Raw genomic sequence first — 14,278 nt, forward strand, 5'->3', positions numbered from 1 at the left:
GACACCACATATTTCCCACCTCAGCCTTAAATAAATTATGGTGATCCAGAAAACGGGTGGTTTTCAGCTGGGTAGAAGAATACTGCTCATACATGGAGTTCAAACATTGAAAGAGAACTGGTAATTTATAGTTGGCAGAAAATGGAGGTGGCAGGAAGTGATCATTTTAAAAATATGAAAGAAGCTACCTGAAACATTGGACGAATGGTAGCCAAGAAGCAATTCCAGGCAACAGCAGTAAGACATTATTTTCATGTACGTAGATTGGTGACACGACATGCAAACACACTCTTTATTCTAAGATCTGCTGAATGAAGTCTTTTACAGCAACCATTACCTGTTGGCAAACAAGGAGGCAAACCTGGACTGAGGTCACATGCCCCGCTTCCCTTGGCTGCTGATTGGAGTGAATTGTTTTACAACAACTAACTCTTCTCTTGGCGTTACACCGCTAGGGGAAAGCACTGAGACTTTAGCAACAGGGGTATAGCAATTGGCTAGGTTGAATGCTGTAATGAGTCTTCTTCATTCCCCACCTAATTACACCTGTTCCTTAAAGCATTAGCTACTTAAATGGACTGATACCACTGTAGGGATTTGATTGATGATGTCACAATTTTGGAAATTTAGCAGACTGAATCTTTACCCGTATGATAAAAATTATTATTATCGAACCCTCACAAATTAAGAAAGGCAAATTTTATAGGTGAAGGTTTTTCCTTCATCTATTCAATTTTTTTAAATCAAGAGAATATATGCTAGTGGGGCAGCAAAGGGCTCCGTTATGTCATAAAACAACCATATTTATTCTCACTTATGATGCCATATATTTAATCCATACCGGGACACTGTTCCTAAACATTTAGGACCAGCGGAAGTAAGGTCTACCGACTTCAATGGAAGTTGAAGTAAGCCTGATTCTGACGAAATCCTAAAACAGTGCTTTTATGTTATTACATGGTATTTCTCCTATAGGCTAAGAGAAACTTCAACTATTTGGAATAATTTTCCCAATATTCCCAATGGTAAATGTGGTTTTTAACATCTGCTTTATGCAAGTTTGTCTTCAAATAAAAAAGTGTCACATCATTTTAAATATTAAACAAATTGTTTGAAAATAAATAACCACTATTTCATAACTGCAGTTAAGCGGCATTAAGAAATAGAGGACACATGTAAAAACATAATGCAAAAGTAGAAACAAATAACATATTGAAAAGATTCCACTGTAGTTCAAACAGTATGAAACCTACTGTTCTTTTTAATTCCCAGTATTTGTAGCATCTGAATGCCATTAAGTATGGGCGAACTGCTGATGAATACATGTACAGACAAATGTTGCTATCTTTAAATTTGGCTTAATGGCTGCACATCTGAACTTCTTACCCCATTCTGTGCCATCCCCTGAACTCCGTGCTTCTCCAGCTCCTTCTCCATCCTCTGCTGTCACTAAGAAATCAAATTCTTTCAAAGCTTCTTCTGTGTCTGGGTCATCAGTAAGGTCAGCAGCCAGACCTTCATTTCCAATCTATAAGTCAAATGTGCCAGAATTATCACTATGCACACTATGGTTTAATGGTCATTTATCTCATTTTCCCACTAAGACTACATCACTTAGTATATATAACATGCAGATTAACTTCATTAATTTAAAATAAAAAGAGGCAAAACAGCATGTAAAATATGTTCTATCAAATTTAGCAAGACAGATGTTCATTTCTTTCCAGATGTCTTGATTAAGATAGCTGAAGTCAACAAGGGTTATGCTGGGAAGCAGGAATATAAGCACAGATGGCTATAGCTATAATTAAGAATTATCTATACCACTGCACTGAGATGTTTAGTTTGTGATGGCTGAGGAAACCTCCCATCATTTATACATGAGCACTTATATTGATTTAATACAACCAATACAGTAACAGCAATAGTAGGAACTTTAAATTATAATTTATTAAATGATACACTTTCTGAGACATGCTGAAACAACTATTGCTCAGTAGTTAGAAAGATAAAGAAAATGAACAGGTTACTTACCTGTAAACATGGTTCTTCAAGTGGATTCTCTATGAATACACACTGGTGGGTTAAACAGCGCCTGCGCTGGTTCCCCTCAGAATTTTCCAGAGCTATGAGGAAAAAGATACAAAGTTTAGGTTGCCCTGCACTGCGCAAGTGCAGCCCGCCAAAAATCCCCAGTTCCATGTGCCCGCACATAGAGAGAGTTGGAACTCAATCAGCAGTGACGGACACGTGGGGAGGTTGGGCGGGTCGTGTGTATTCATAGAGAATCCACTTGAAGAACCATGTTTACAGGTAAGTAACCTGTTCTTCTTCAACGTGGTTCTCTATGAATCCACACTGGTGGGTGACTACCAAGCTACTTACAGGATGGTGGGCCGTCACTGCAGCAGTGATGTAAGGACAGCCCTCCCGAATCTGGTCTCATTCTTGGCCCTGAGGTCCAGTCTGTAGTGCTTGATGAAGGTAGACACACTGGACCAGGTAGCTGCTCTACATATGTCAGGGATGTCTAGCCCTCGCAGCAGGGCCGTGGATGTGGCAACAGCTCTTGTAGAATGAACACGCAGGTTTTCAGGGAAAGGTTTATGCTGTAACTCATAGGCCAAAGAGATAGTGGAAACCAGCCATCTGGACAAAGTTGAAGTTGAAGCAGCAGTCCCTTTGCGTTGGCCACAGTAGCATAAGAACAGCCTTTGGACCTTTCTAAAGTCTTTGGTCCTGGAGACATAAAAGGATAATGCACGACGAACATCCAAACAGTGGAGCGTGCGTTCAACATCTGAAGAGGGTTCAGAAAAGAGAGTAGGTCACAATAAGGGCTGATTGACATGAAAATCCGACACAACCTTGGGGAGGAAAGAAACATCTGGGTGTAACACCACCTTGTCCTTGAAGAATTGGAGGTAAGGAGAATCAGCCCGGAGAGCAGCCAATTCACTAGCCCTATGGGCAGAAGTGATTGCCACAAGGAATAAAGTCTTTAGGGAAAGAAACTTTAGATCACAAGTAGCCATAGGCTCACAAGGTGGACGAACCAATGAGTGTAGCACAGTCTGTAATGACCATTGGGGCAATGGTCGTCTCACAGGAGGTCTCATATTGGATAGACCTCTGAAAAAAGCTTTTACAGTTGGATGGGAAAACCATTTGGAGGACTGTGATCCCATAGGCTGAAAGGTAACTATTGCAGACATATACACCTTTAAAGTAGACTTAGTTAGACCTAGGTCAAAAAGGTGTCTGAGATACAGTAGTAAGGTGGATAAAGAGACGGGAGATGCTTGTAAACCCCGCTCTGTAGTAAACTTGAGGAAACCTTGCCACTTGTGTTGGTAGAGACGCAAAGTAGAAGGCTTCCTTGCCTTGTCAAGGACTTCCCTTATTGATGGGATATCCTCCACGCTGTCAATTGGAGGGAGTCCACATCTGGGTGGAAGATCGAACCTGAGTCCTGAGTGATTAGGTGTGGGACGAGGGGAAGCTTCACCTTGTCGACTGCTGTTTGCAGAAGTAGAGAGAACCAAGGTTGTCTGGGCCACCAAGGTGCAATCAAGACTGCCTCTGCTCTCAGTTGGAGAGCTCTGACCACTGACTTCTGCACCATGGGAATGGGAGGAAACAGGTACACAAGGCCCTCGTGCCAAGGGATCATGAAAGCATCCCCCAATGACCCGGGGCCCCTTCCTGCCCTGGATGCATAGTGGGGACATTTCTTGTTGGAGACCGTGGCGAACATGTCGACCGTCGGTGTCCCCCACCTGTGGCAGAGTTCCTGAAAAATCTCTGAGTCCAGCTCCCACTCGTGGTTCTGAGTGGAGCGGCGACTGAGCTCGTCTGCAATGAGGTTGACTGTGGTGGCTATGTGAATGGCTACCGGGTAAATGTGCTCCTGGTAGCACCACTCCCAGAGATGTACCGAGAGAAGTAGAAGGAACTTTGACCTTGTTCCTCCTTGCTTGTTCACATAGAACATTGCTGTGGTGTTGTCTGTGACAAGCTGAACCGCCTTGCCTCTCACCAGAGGTAGGAAGGACTTCAAGGCCTTTATGTTGGATAACAGTTCCAGATGATTTATGTGTAACTGTTTTTCCTGAGGGGACCACAGAGCGTTGATCTGGTGACCCTCGCAATGAGCGTCCCATCCTAGAGGACTTGCGTCTGTAGTGACCTGTGCTGTCAGATGGACAGGGCGGAAAGGGCGTCCCACTAAGAGGTGAGGTCGGAAAGTCCACCACTGCAGCTGCTGTGACAGCTCCGGGGTGACAGTTAGGAGCTTGTTTTGACTGTCGAGGAGTGGATTGAAGAGGGACAGCATCCAAGTTTGAAGGGAGCGCATCTTCAGGCGAGCATGAGACAGAGTCGCCGTTGTAGAAGCCATGAGGCCTAACAGGTGTTGTGCAAGACTTGCTTTTACTCTTGCTTTGGGCCTGAATCTTTTTATGGCTTTGTTCAATTTCTGGATGCGTTCTGGAGGCATGAACATCCAACCGTGTACTGAGTCTATTCTCGCTCCGATGTAGTCCATCACCTGAGAGGGATTGAGTTTGGACTTTTCGTAATTTATAGTGAGACCCAGTGACTGCAACGTCTGGAGCACATACTGAGTGTCCTTTAAAGCCTGATGTTTGGACTTGGAGACAATCAGCCAATTGTCTATGTAGGGGAACACCTGAATCCCCTGAAGACGCAGGTATGCTGCCACCAGAGCCATGCACCTGGTGAAAGTCCTGGGTGCTGTGGAAAGGCCGAAGGGCAAGGCCACAAATTGATAAATGGTGCTGTTGAAGAGTAGACGCAGATATTTCCTGTGACTCCTGTGTATGGTGACATGGAAATATGCGTCCTTCAGATCCAGTACCACAAACCAGTCTCCCTGTCTCAGAAGGTGAATGATGGATTCTAAGGTCACCATCTTGAACTTGCGTGCTTTGAGAAACTTGTTGAGGCTTCTCAGATCCAGGATGGGCCTTAAACCCCCGTCCTTCTTGGGGACCAAGAAATATCGGGAGTAAAAACCGTTGAGGACCTCCTCTGATGATACCTTCTGGATGGCCCCTTTCTGAAGAAGAGTCAAGATCTCCTCCTCCAGGGCAGGGTCGAATGATGTAGGGTTGACCTGTCCTAGAGGAGGCAACCTTATAAACTCCAGGCGGTAGCCGGAGCTTATAATGTTCAGAACCCAGATGTCGTTGGTTATGAGAGTCCAGTTGTGGAGGTAAGGAGAGAGGCGGGTGGTGTGGGAGGGTGGTACTGGAATGGTCAGAAAGTCAAAGGTACTGTTTCTGCTTTTTTCCAGGTGTTTTGTAAGACTGCTTCTTACGAGGTGGTTGGGGTCTGAAGACAGCAGATGAAGAAGAGGAGGCCTGAGGAGGACGTTGAGAAGAATTGCCCCCGTAAGGACGGTAAGTGCTAGTGGATGGCTGTTGGTAAGATTGAGTGGTGTATCTTGAACGCCACTGTGACTTGGATTGTTTAGGTGGAGGTAGCACCGAATATGATTTGGCTGTCTTCTTACTCTTGTGCAAGTTTTCCAGGTTCTCATCAGTGTTTTGGCTGAAGAGGCCTGAGGCATCAAAAGGCAGGTTTTCCACTCTAGTTTTGATGTCTTCAACGATGTTAGCTGAGCGGAGCCAAGCATGTCTCCTCAAGGTGATAATAGAGGCAAAATTCTTAGATGTGGCCTCGGCCACATGGCGGGCAGCAACCCGTTGGTACTTGGATACAGTGAGAGCTTCTGAATGAGTATCCAGACAGAGCTGCCTTATATCCTCTGGAGCCATCTGAAGGGCTGGAAGAACCCTGGACCAAAGTTGTTTTTGGTAGGCACCCATGGCCACCAGATAGTTAACTGCACGTAGAATGAAGGGTGACCCTTTGTTGGAGTCTTAGTAGAACTAGATTCTACTATCAAAGAGTTGGGTGCTGGGTGCATGACGAGGAAGGAGGTATTCTCGCCATGGATTCTATAGAGATTTTCAGTCCTTTTTGAAATCAAGGTAGCATTAGCAGGATGCTCCCAGAATTCTTTTATAAGGTCTATCAGTTCTGGTATGAAGGATAGACTGACTGGATATGTCCTTTCAGCATCGATGTCCCCAAAGATGAGATTTTCCTCTCTTCTTGGTGACTGTTCAATTGCCAGCTTCAGAGCTTGGGCCATACGACCAACCATTTGAGTACAGGAAGAAAAATCTTCCGAAGGAGAGGATGGTTTTAAGTTAGCTGCCTCTGGGGGCAAAGGTTCCCCAGGGACTGGGACTTCTAAGGACACTTCAGACTCCTCGTCCTCTTCCGCATCCGAAGATTCATCCCTAGCATGCTCCTCCTCCGATTGGTATGGCGAGGATGGAGGACGAGGTACCTTTGGCCTCGAAGGCGCCTTTTTCGGGCCCGGAGGACACCCCTCTTCAGGCTGTTGAGGTGGCAAGACAGGAGGTACAGTAGGGGCATCCTTCGGCGCCGTGGGTTTGCCGGAGCCTGTGTCCAATGGTCTTTTCGGGGACAGGCTTCGACGTGGAGAATGTGACCGAGAGGATGACGAATAGGAGTACTTAGATCTCTTTCTCCTATGTCTCCTCTCCCTTGAGGTCGAAGAGGACTCGGTGGAAGAATCCCTTCTTCGCCGTCTCCGGTGGGACCTCTTCCGACCACGACTGTAATCTGAGTCGGACGGTGAGGAGTCCCTTCGGCATCGGTGGCCTCGTCGGTGCTTCCTTCGGTGACGGCACTTCTTTGCCGATGGTTCATCTTCGGCGGAGTTAGAAGCTGGGCGCCGAGGGACTGGTTCCTCAAGCGGCTTGGTAAGTCGACCCCATGGAGGGGGAGGAGACCTAGAACGACCCGACTCCGAGAGGAGCGAAGGAGATCGGGTTGTTCGCCCGGTAAGTATCGGGCTGAGCGGAACGCTCTCGGCGCCAGCAACGAGCTTGTCGAGCTGGCTAACCGTAGGCGACCTTCCCAAGTCCACCGGTGGAGGTTGACGAGGTGGAATGGGGACGCCTAAATCGGAGACCGAATCCTGGTCCCGAGAAGAGTCCTCGAGGAAGGGAGAAGGCACTGACGTCGAAACAGGCTGGACAACCAAAGTAATCTCTTTGGTCTTCGATTTAACTTTCGACGCAGTCGTGGATGGTGCCTTCTTAGTCGGTCCCGAGGCCGAAGAAGCAGGAACATCGGCAGATGACTTCTTCCCTGCAGGGAGTTTTTTGGATTTCCCTTTTAAAGTCTTCTTAGGAACTTCCTTGGACGTCGAAGGAGGGGAAGAAGAAACTAAAGTCACCTCCGAACGGACGGGGGAGACTGACTGGACAGATTCCATGTCCGACGGTTGGGAAGCAGACAGAGTCCGATTCCAAAGGAAATACTTGAGGCGTTGCTGACGAGATTTTAGGGTGGCCTTGGTGAATTCTTTGCAATGCCTGCAATTGGTGGGCGAATGGGCCTTGCCTAGACAGAAAAGGCAGAGGGAATGACGATCCTGGAAGGGAAGCTTCCCGGAGCAGGCAGAACAGCGGCGAAAAGGTCCTTTCTTCGCTGACATAAGCCAGGCGGTGAGGAACAGCAGAGAGAGTCGGTAATTGAACAAGTCCTGCAGGCGCGTGACGTCTCAGCAGGAGGTAATAGGCCGCAATTAGGATCAAGCGGGAAGCGAAAGTACTTGCAATCAGAACGCCAGAGGCAAAGAAAGGTCAGCCGGTCCGAGTTCAGGGCAACGGAGTTACGGGTAGACGAAAAACAAGCCAGGTCAAGCCGAAAATTTTCAAAAATAGCGAAAAGAGAGAATAATCTCAAGAGCTCTATCCGAGAGGTTCCAACTCCGCGGGTGGATAAATGGAACTGGGGATTTTTGGCGGGCTGCACTTGCGCAGTGCAGGGCAACCTAAACTTTGTATCTTTTTCCTCATAGCTCTGGAAAATTCCGAGGGGAACCAGCGCAGGCGCTGTTTAACCCACCAGTGTGGATTCATAGAGAACCACGTTGAAGAAACAATACATTTTTAAAGGAGCTGTTAGATCACCCTTTTAAGAGTTACTTTGACAGTGTGCTTGAAATTGTTGTACCAGTAAAATGCAGCAGATCACCGTGATTCATTTTTATTTTTAAATAAGTGCTGTACAACTTAAACATGTGCATTTGAAAGCATACTTTCAAGGAACTGTTTCCATGCTTATAAAAAAGTTAAAGTATTTTGCCCCCTCAGTATTATTTGAATAATTATGTGTCTGACTGTAGAATATGAGGCAATTAAAGGGGGTGGGAAGGGATAAAACATGCAAAAGGATTACAGAGGCCTCCCGGGGGTTGCTCAGCAGGCTAAAAGCAGTGCAAAAGCACCAGGGAAGCTTCTGAAAGTGGCACTTTGCTGCGGCGGGGGGGGGGACGGGCCTTCCCCCCACCCCACCCACCTCCACAGCCAAGCCCCGCTTTCAGAAGCTTCCCCGGGTGCTTTTGCACTGCCTTTTTACCCGATGAGCAAGCCTGGGGAAGCCTCTGAGATGAGACCCAGCGCAAATCAGCTGAAAGGCAGGGGGGGCGGGAGCGGAGAAGAGCAAAAATGGCTGCTACCAAGGCACTGTGAGGTGCCGGGCTCACCTACCAGTATCTGGTAAGTGACATTGTTTTAATTTTTTTCCCATAGGAACGCATTAATTAAATTTCAATGCATTCCTATGGGAAATTTGGTTTCGACTTAAGAACTTTTCAACTTACGAACTGACTTCCAGAATGGATTAAGTTCGTAAGTCGAGGGTTGACTGAGTTTTCAAGATTTCAAAAAAAATGATGTAGGCATACTGTTTATTTTCAGTCTACTTTGCTATTAAGTTGAATGCATTCCAGAATATATGGCTTTACACTCTTCAAATAAATGCAAACACATTTATATAAAATATTTATGAGACTATATTGGCTATATATCAGTAGGGGAAGACAATTTCGAGATGGTATCAATATGCCCATACATTAGGATATCAGCTAGGCTAAGCATCTATATTATTGGTTGCTCAACAAGACAATAAAGGTTAGAATTTTTTACTTTGTGTTTTTTATTTATCCTGTGTTTTTCCTTCCCTTCTGCAATATCTTCTATCATGTCACTTTCTTCTTCTTCATCACTATCATCTGCATTTTCCAAGAAATTAAATGTTTCAAGAACATCACCAGGGTTCCTACAAAAGAAAATTTCTTACAATAACAACGAAAGACTCTGTTTACTTTCAGAATTAAAAGATTTTGTCATTTCAAAGGAGGGAGGGAGTCTAATTCATAAAATCAAAGCGAAGCAGTCAACTGAGATTTTTCTACATTATAATCAGTTCCAGAACTAAAATTAACCAATTATAAATGGTCAGCTGGCTGTAACCACTTCCAGATTTCAAATTAAAGTCTGCAATCTAGCAGTGACATTCTGCTGATGGAAGCAATTCTCTCAGCAGAATTGGGAGGAGGGTCAGCATACAATGACCTCCTCCCTCCCCCAATTCAGTCTGCCCTGGAAAGATGGGAAGCCTCTACAGCGGCCATTCTCAATCTTTTCTTGGCTACAGCCATAAACACAGTATGAAATAAATATAGGCTGAATCAGGATAGTATACAGTGCATAATGAACCTTATAAAATGATGTGAGAAGAAGTGTTTCTGGTCTGTGGGTCCCCAGAGTGCCAAATGCCCCCCCCATTAAGAATGCATGTTCTAGAAAGATTTTCAGATAATGTGAATGGCTCCAGGGAGGGAGTTGAAGAAAATCCTGTTTGCACTACCCGAAATATACTAAAGCAACAGGGGATTTAGCACAATTAAAGCAGAAAATACACAGGTATGATTATCATTTTTTAAAACAAATTATTTAATTTCATGTAATTAAGATTCTTCTCAAGCAGAATACCTCAATAATGAACCAAAATCTCTTTAAAGCAAGCCATCTGACTACAAAGGCAAGAAATTGAATCCAATTTTGATATGGTTGAACTATGGCTTTGCTAAATATTCGCTGAAATCTTGTTGGCATAAGTATACCTCCAGAAGAGTGATAATGTCACCAGCAGGGTATGTCAGTAATTAAAGACTTCCCCTGTCTTTCCTCTGGCTTGTCCAACTTCTGAACAATCAGTTTTGCTGCAAGGGGAAGCTATGGGAGCCACAAAGAAATAAGAAGTCTTAATTATGAAAAATCTCCCTGTTTATGACATCATCACCCTTATATAGTAATTATACCCATATGGTTTCAGCCAGTAGTTGCCACGTGGAAGAAAAGAGGAAATGAGCCAATTAAAAAGTACTGTGTTGCTATCTCCACTGGATATGTTACAGTGTAAAAGCAATTAGTCAACACTACTCATTTAGCCTATCATACATAACTTTTCCATAATAATGTTGATACTATCTGCATTTTCTATTAGCTGCCATTACTATACATTCGACAGTAAGGCTGACATAGAATGCCATCTTTACTGATCTGTGTTACAAACTTCTCATTATTTTAACAGATCTCTTCTTTAAACAATTCATCAACTGAGAGCAGCTCCACTTTTTTCTACAAATATGGAAGGAGCCTTAAACCTTTCAAATTAAAAAAACCAAATCAAACCCTGTATTTGCAAAGACATGAAGTAACAGTAATTTTAAATGCAAATCTTACAAAAAGAATGCAGTGATTTCCTTAGCTTCCCCCATTATACCCAGAATTTATCTGCATCATAAAAATAAAAATGGAATGTACAAGTTTCAGAGGAGTGATTGACAACACAGCTGTAAAAACTCATCAACAGGTATCTTTGTAATCAATTAGTTAGAGAGAATATTGACGTCATAAATCTTACCTTTTCATGTCCTGTCCCTTTTGTTTTGATGCAGGAGATTCTCCTCCATTAAGAATCTGATCCAAATTTCTAGTTTCCACTGAGCCATTTTGTTCTGAACTAGAAAGGCCAAGTAAAGATCTCACCCTCTGTGACCGTACATCCAGTATTGTATCTGTATAACCCACTTCCTGAAGGTACCTAACAAGAGTGAAAAATTATTTTGATACAAACATAAAAGCTAACAATATAAAGCATGGATCTACTTAAGAATATACTTAGCCGCCTAGAGTGGTCGAGTAGACCAGACAGGCGGGGTAATAAATCAAATAAATAAAATAAAATAAAATAAGAAATTATTTTAACATGTCTTTCTCTACTTGATCCCTTCCAGATATACTGTGTTACCACTCTAAGCACGCCTAGCTAGCATGGCACTTTGGCTGGACAGGAGCTATGATCCAATACATCTGTGACACCAGGGTGAGGAAGAGTGCCTTAAATCATTCCCAAACTGTATAGCTTTGCTCATCATTTAAGGCCGCTTAATTCACATGGCATTTCAGATTCTACATAATGGCATTCCTTACAATATTTTCCCATGAAAAAGAGCTCTTACTGAGTTCTTTGTTTTACTCCAACATGTTTTAAGGTGGCAACTATTCCCTCCTCCTTTATTGCTGCTTTAGAGCAGTAAGTCTGTTGACGTGGAAGCTTTCCATGCAAACCAGAACTCCGGAAAATAAGGGTTCAGGCTTGCCTAGAGAAGCTGCACGTAAATAGGAACATATCCCCTGCAGATACATTCTACACAAGGTGAAAGCAATCAGAGAGGCTCGGTGCTCTATTCCAGAGGTCCCCAACCCCTGGTCCGGTGATGGTCCGTGGCCTGACCTGGACCGGTCTGCAGAGACAGACCTCCCCCCACCCTACCCCTGCACAGCCCCTTTGTGTGAGTGTGCATGCGCCTACACAAGCGCTCCCCCACCCCTTCGCGCATGCGCGCAAATGGCTGCCGAGCATGAGCGCTCTCCCACTTCTTCTTGCATGCACACAAGCATATGCACACAACTGCGGGAGGTGACCCGCCTTCCCCAAACGGTCTGTGGGGTTACTGCTCTACTCTAAAGGTGGAGGAGAGAATAGGGTAAGTAACAACTGAATAGAGGTAGTGAGAGAAACTTATTTCAACATACACAATCACATGATGGTCTCAGAACAAAAATATATGGTATAGGGGTATATAAATGTAACACTTACTGTCTTAATAACTGTCTGCCTTGCTTCCAGGTTAGCTGACTATTATGAGGTACTGTAGGAACCTCAGTATCTTTGGTTTCTTCTGAAATGCAAAGAAATACTTTTAATACAAATCTTATATGAAGAAGCATACCATCATTGACATCTACTTCTCTTTTATTTGAGAAAGAAAATTTCTAGTTAATTAAGAACTTGTTCCATTTTGATTCGAAACTGTTTTTGTTTTAATGAGTAGTTTGATTCCAAAACTGGGACTTCAAACAGTAATGGGCAAAATACCCTGAACAAACAAATAAAACAAACAAACACCCTCCTGAGCAACCACTTCAAGATTCATAGTGCTCTTGTACGGTCCCCTGATTTATTAGAATGTTCTAATTCTGTTTTTAAAAGTATATTCAAAGACTTCAATCTAAAGCCAATTCCACTTTCATTTTATATCATTTCCAAAGTTGCAAACTGAGAAAAAGCAGGTGTACAGTATGTCCTGTTTACCACTTCAATGCAGATTACAGCTGGAAGTTCATAGGTTTGACTGCATTAAGTCCCTATAAATGGGAAAGCTAACATATCTGAAATAACACAGAGAACATTTCAACATGCATTATCATTTATTTCTACACAGAATACTGAAATCTGATTTTGCAAGTCAGTCATTCAACACGATGAGTCCAAGAAAAGCCATCAGAGATCCTACTGCTCAATTTTTAATCACTTGTGCTTTTTTTATTTTGTGTGCTTTAAAGTCCGAACCAATTTATAACAAGGTGAAATTTTTAGCAGGGGAATAAAAACAATGGATAAAAACAATGATTTTTTAAAAAATTTAATTGATTTAAATCATAATTTAAATTTATTTTTTAATCATTAAAAATCTGATTTAAATCGAATTTAACTTGTTTCATAATATGATTGCTTTTACAAAATAAAGAGCAGAAGGATTATTAAACTATATTTACTAACCGTATCAAAGACACAGCATTCTGTATAAATTGAAAATGACACCAATAAAAGCTAGAACAAAAATGAATTCATTTTTATTTTAATTCCAGAACTAAAGATAGAGATTTATTTTCAAATAAAATGTGAGCAGTAGAAGAAATTAAAATAAATGCAAATGAACTATTACCTGATTCAAATGTTGGCATTTTCAGGTCACCTTGGTTCAGTTCTGTGCCATATTTTAGTTTATGATATTTTGCCCTTAAAAGTTAAACAAAAATACATTATCAGCAAAATCTCCCATTTTTACAATCAACTGCATTTAAGCTATATCCATACAAAGACATCCGCTAATCCTTCTCACTATAGCTGCATAGATTTTCTGTAAAAGGTTCTGCATGTCTCTACTCTCTGGAAGTGTGCATGATGCTTAAGTTGTAGCCTCCTCTCCTAGTACAAATGCATACTTGTCTGGCATTGGTTAGATTAATTTCAAGGTATTTGATTAATGAGTATAAATTATGGTGAGGAAAAATGGCAGTTTGGCCAATGATATTGTCATTTTGCATAAATACACTGGTGAATGAAGGTCAATCTAACTTCACTGTTGGAGGGAAGTGCAGATAGCTGTGTTGAGGAGAATTTCCTTCTGCAAGCCTCCTTATTAGAATGGTACTTTGTAAACTATAGGCCAGTGGTTCTTAACCTTTTTGAAAGAAACGCCCCCTTGAGCCATTGAGGAAGTTATCATCGCCCCCCTCCCCGCAGTGATGATTTATTTATTTATTTATTTATTTATTTATTTATTTATTTATTTATTTATTTATTTATTTATTTATTTATTTATTTATTTAAAATTCAATTGCAAGAAAATGAAATGCCCCCAAAGAGTAACATTTTATGATTTAGTTGCAAGTGAATTTTAAGACGCAAAAAGAAATATAAAAAGGGCATAAAACAAACCGCAATGCAGGAACTAAAAATTTCAAGACGAAAACTCTGAAACTAAATTAAGATTGGAGGAAAATATATATTCATGCACACTGTAAAAAGGCTGCAGCCATCTTCACAAGTTTGGCTTGCTCCTACGCCCTCCTACCATCCCCCTTCTGCTCCAGCGCCCCCACGCCGCCCCTTTTCGTTCTACCGCCCCCCTGAAAAATGAAATCGCCCCCTGGGGGGCATTATTGCCCACGTTAAGAACCACTGCTATAGGCTACATGCTGTCCCTCAACCACTTCTGACTACTGTGGTTTTC

At 42.8% G+C, this 14,278-nt stretch overlaps 1 protein-coding gene across 4 annotated transcripts in view; it reads right to left on the bottom strand.

Moving 5' to 3' along the window:
- STRN3 (striatin 3) overlaps nt 1–14,278 on the bottom strand; it is a 59,194-nt gene that overhangs the window by 21,905 nt on the left and 23,011 nt on the right. For all 4 annotated transcript variants that reach the window (XM_020788449.3, XM_072986334.2, XM_072986332.2 and 1 more), the window contains exons 3-7: nt 13,208–13,281; nt 12,079–12,160; nt 10,840–11,019; nt 9,057–9,189; nt 1,387–1,528 (exon numbers count right to left, since the gene is read on the bottom strand). In XM_020788449.3, coding sequence (XP_020644108.3) covers nt 1,387–1,528; nt 9,057–9,189; nt 10,840–11,019; nt 12,079–12,160; nt 13,208–13,281 — 611 coding nt within the window. The remainder of the gene's footprint in view (nt 1–1,386; nt 1,529–9,056; nt 9,190–10,839; nt 11,020–12,078; nt 12,161–13,207; nt 13,282–14,278) is intronic.

Source organism: Pogona vitticeps, chromosome 1 (assembly GCF_051106095.1).
Source record: "Pogona vitticeps strain Pit_001003342236 chromosome 1, PviZW2.1, whole genome shotgun sequence".
NCBI lineage: Eukaryota > Metazoa > Chordata > Lepidosauria > Squamata > Agamidae > Pogona > Pogona vitticeps.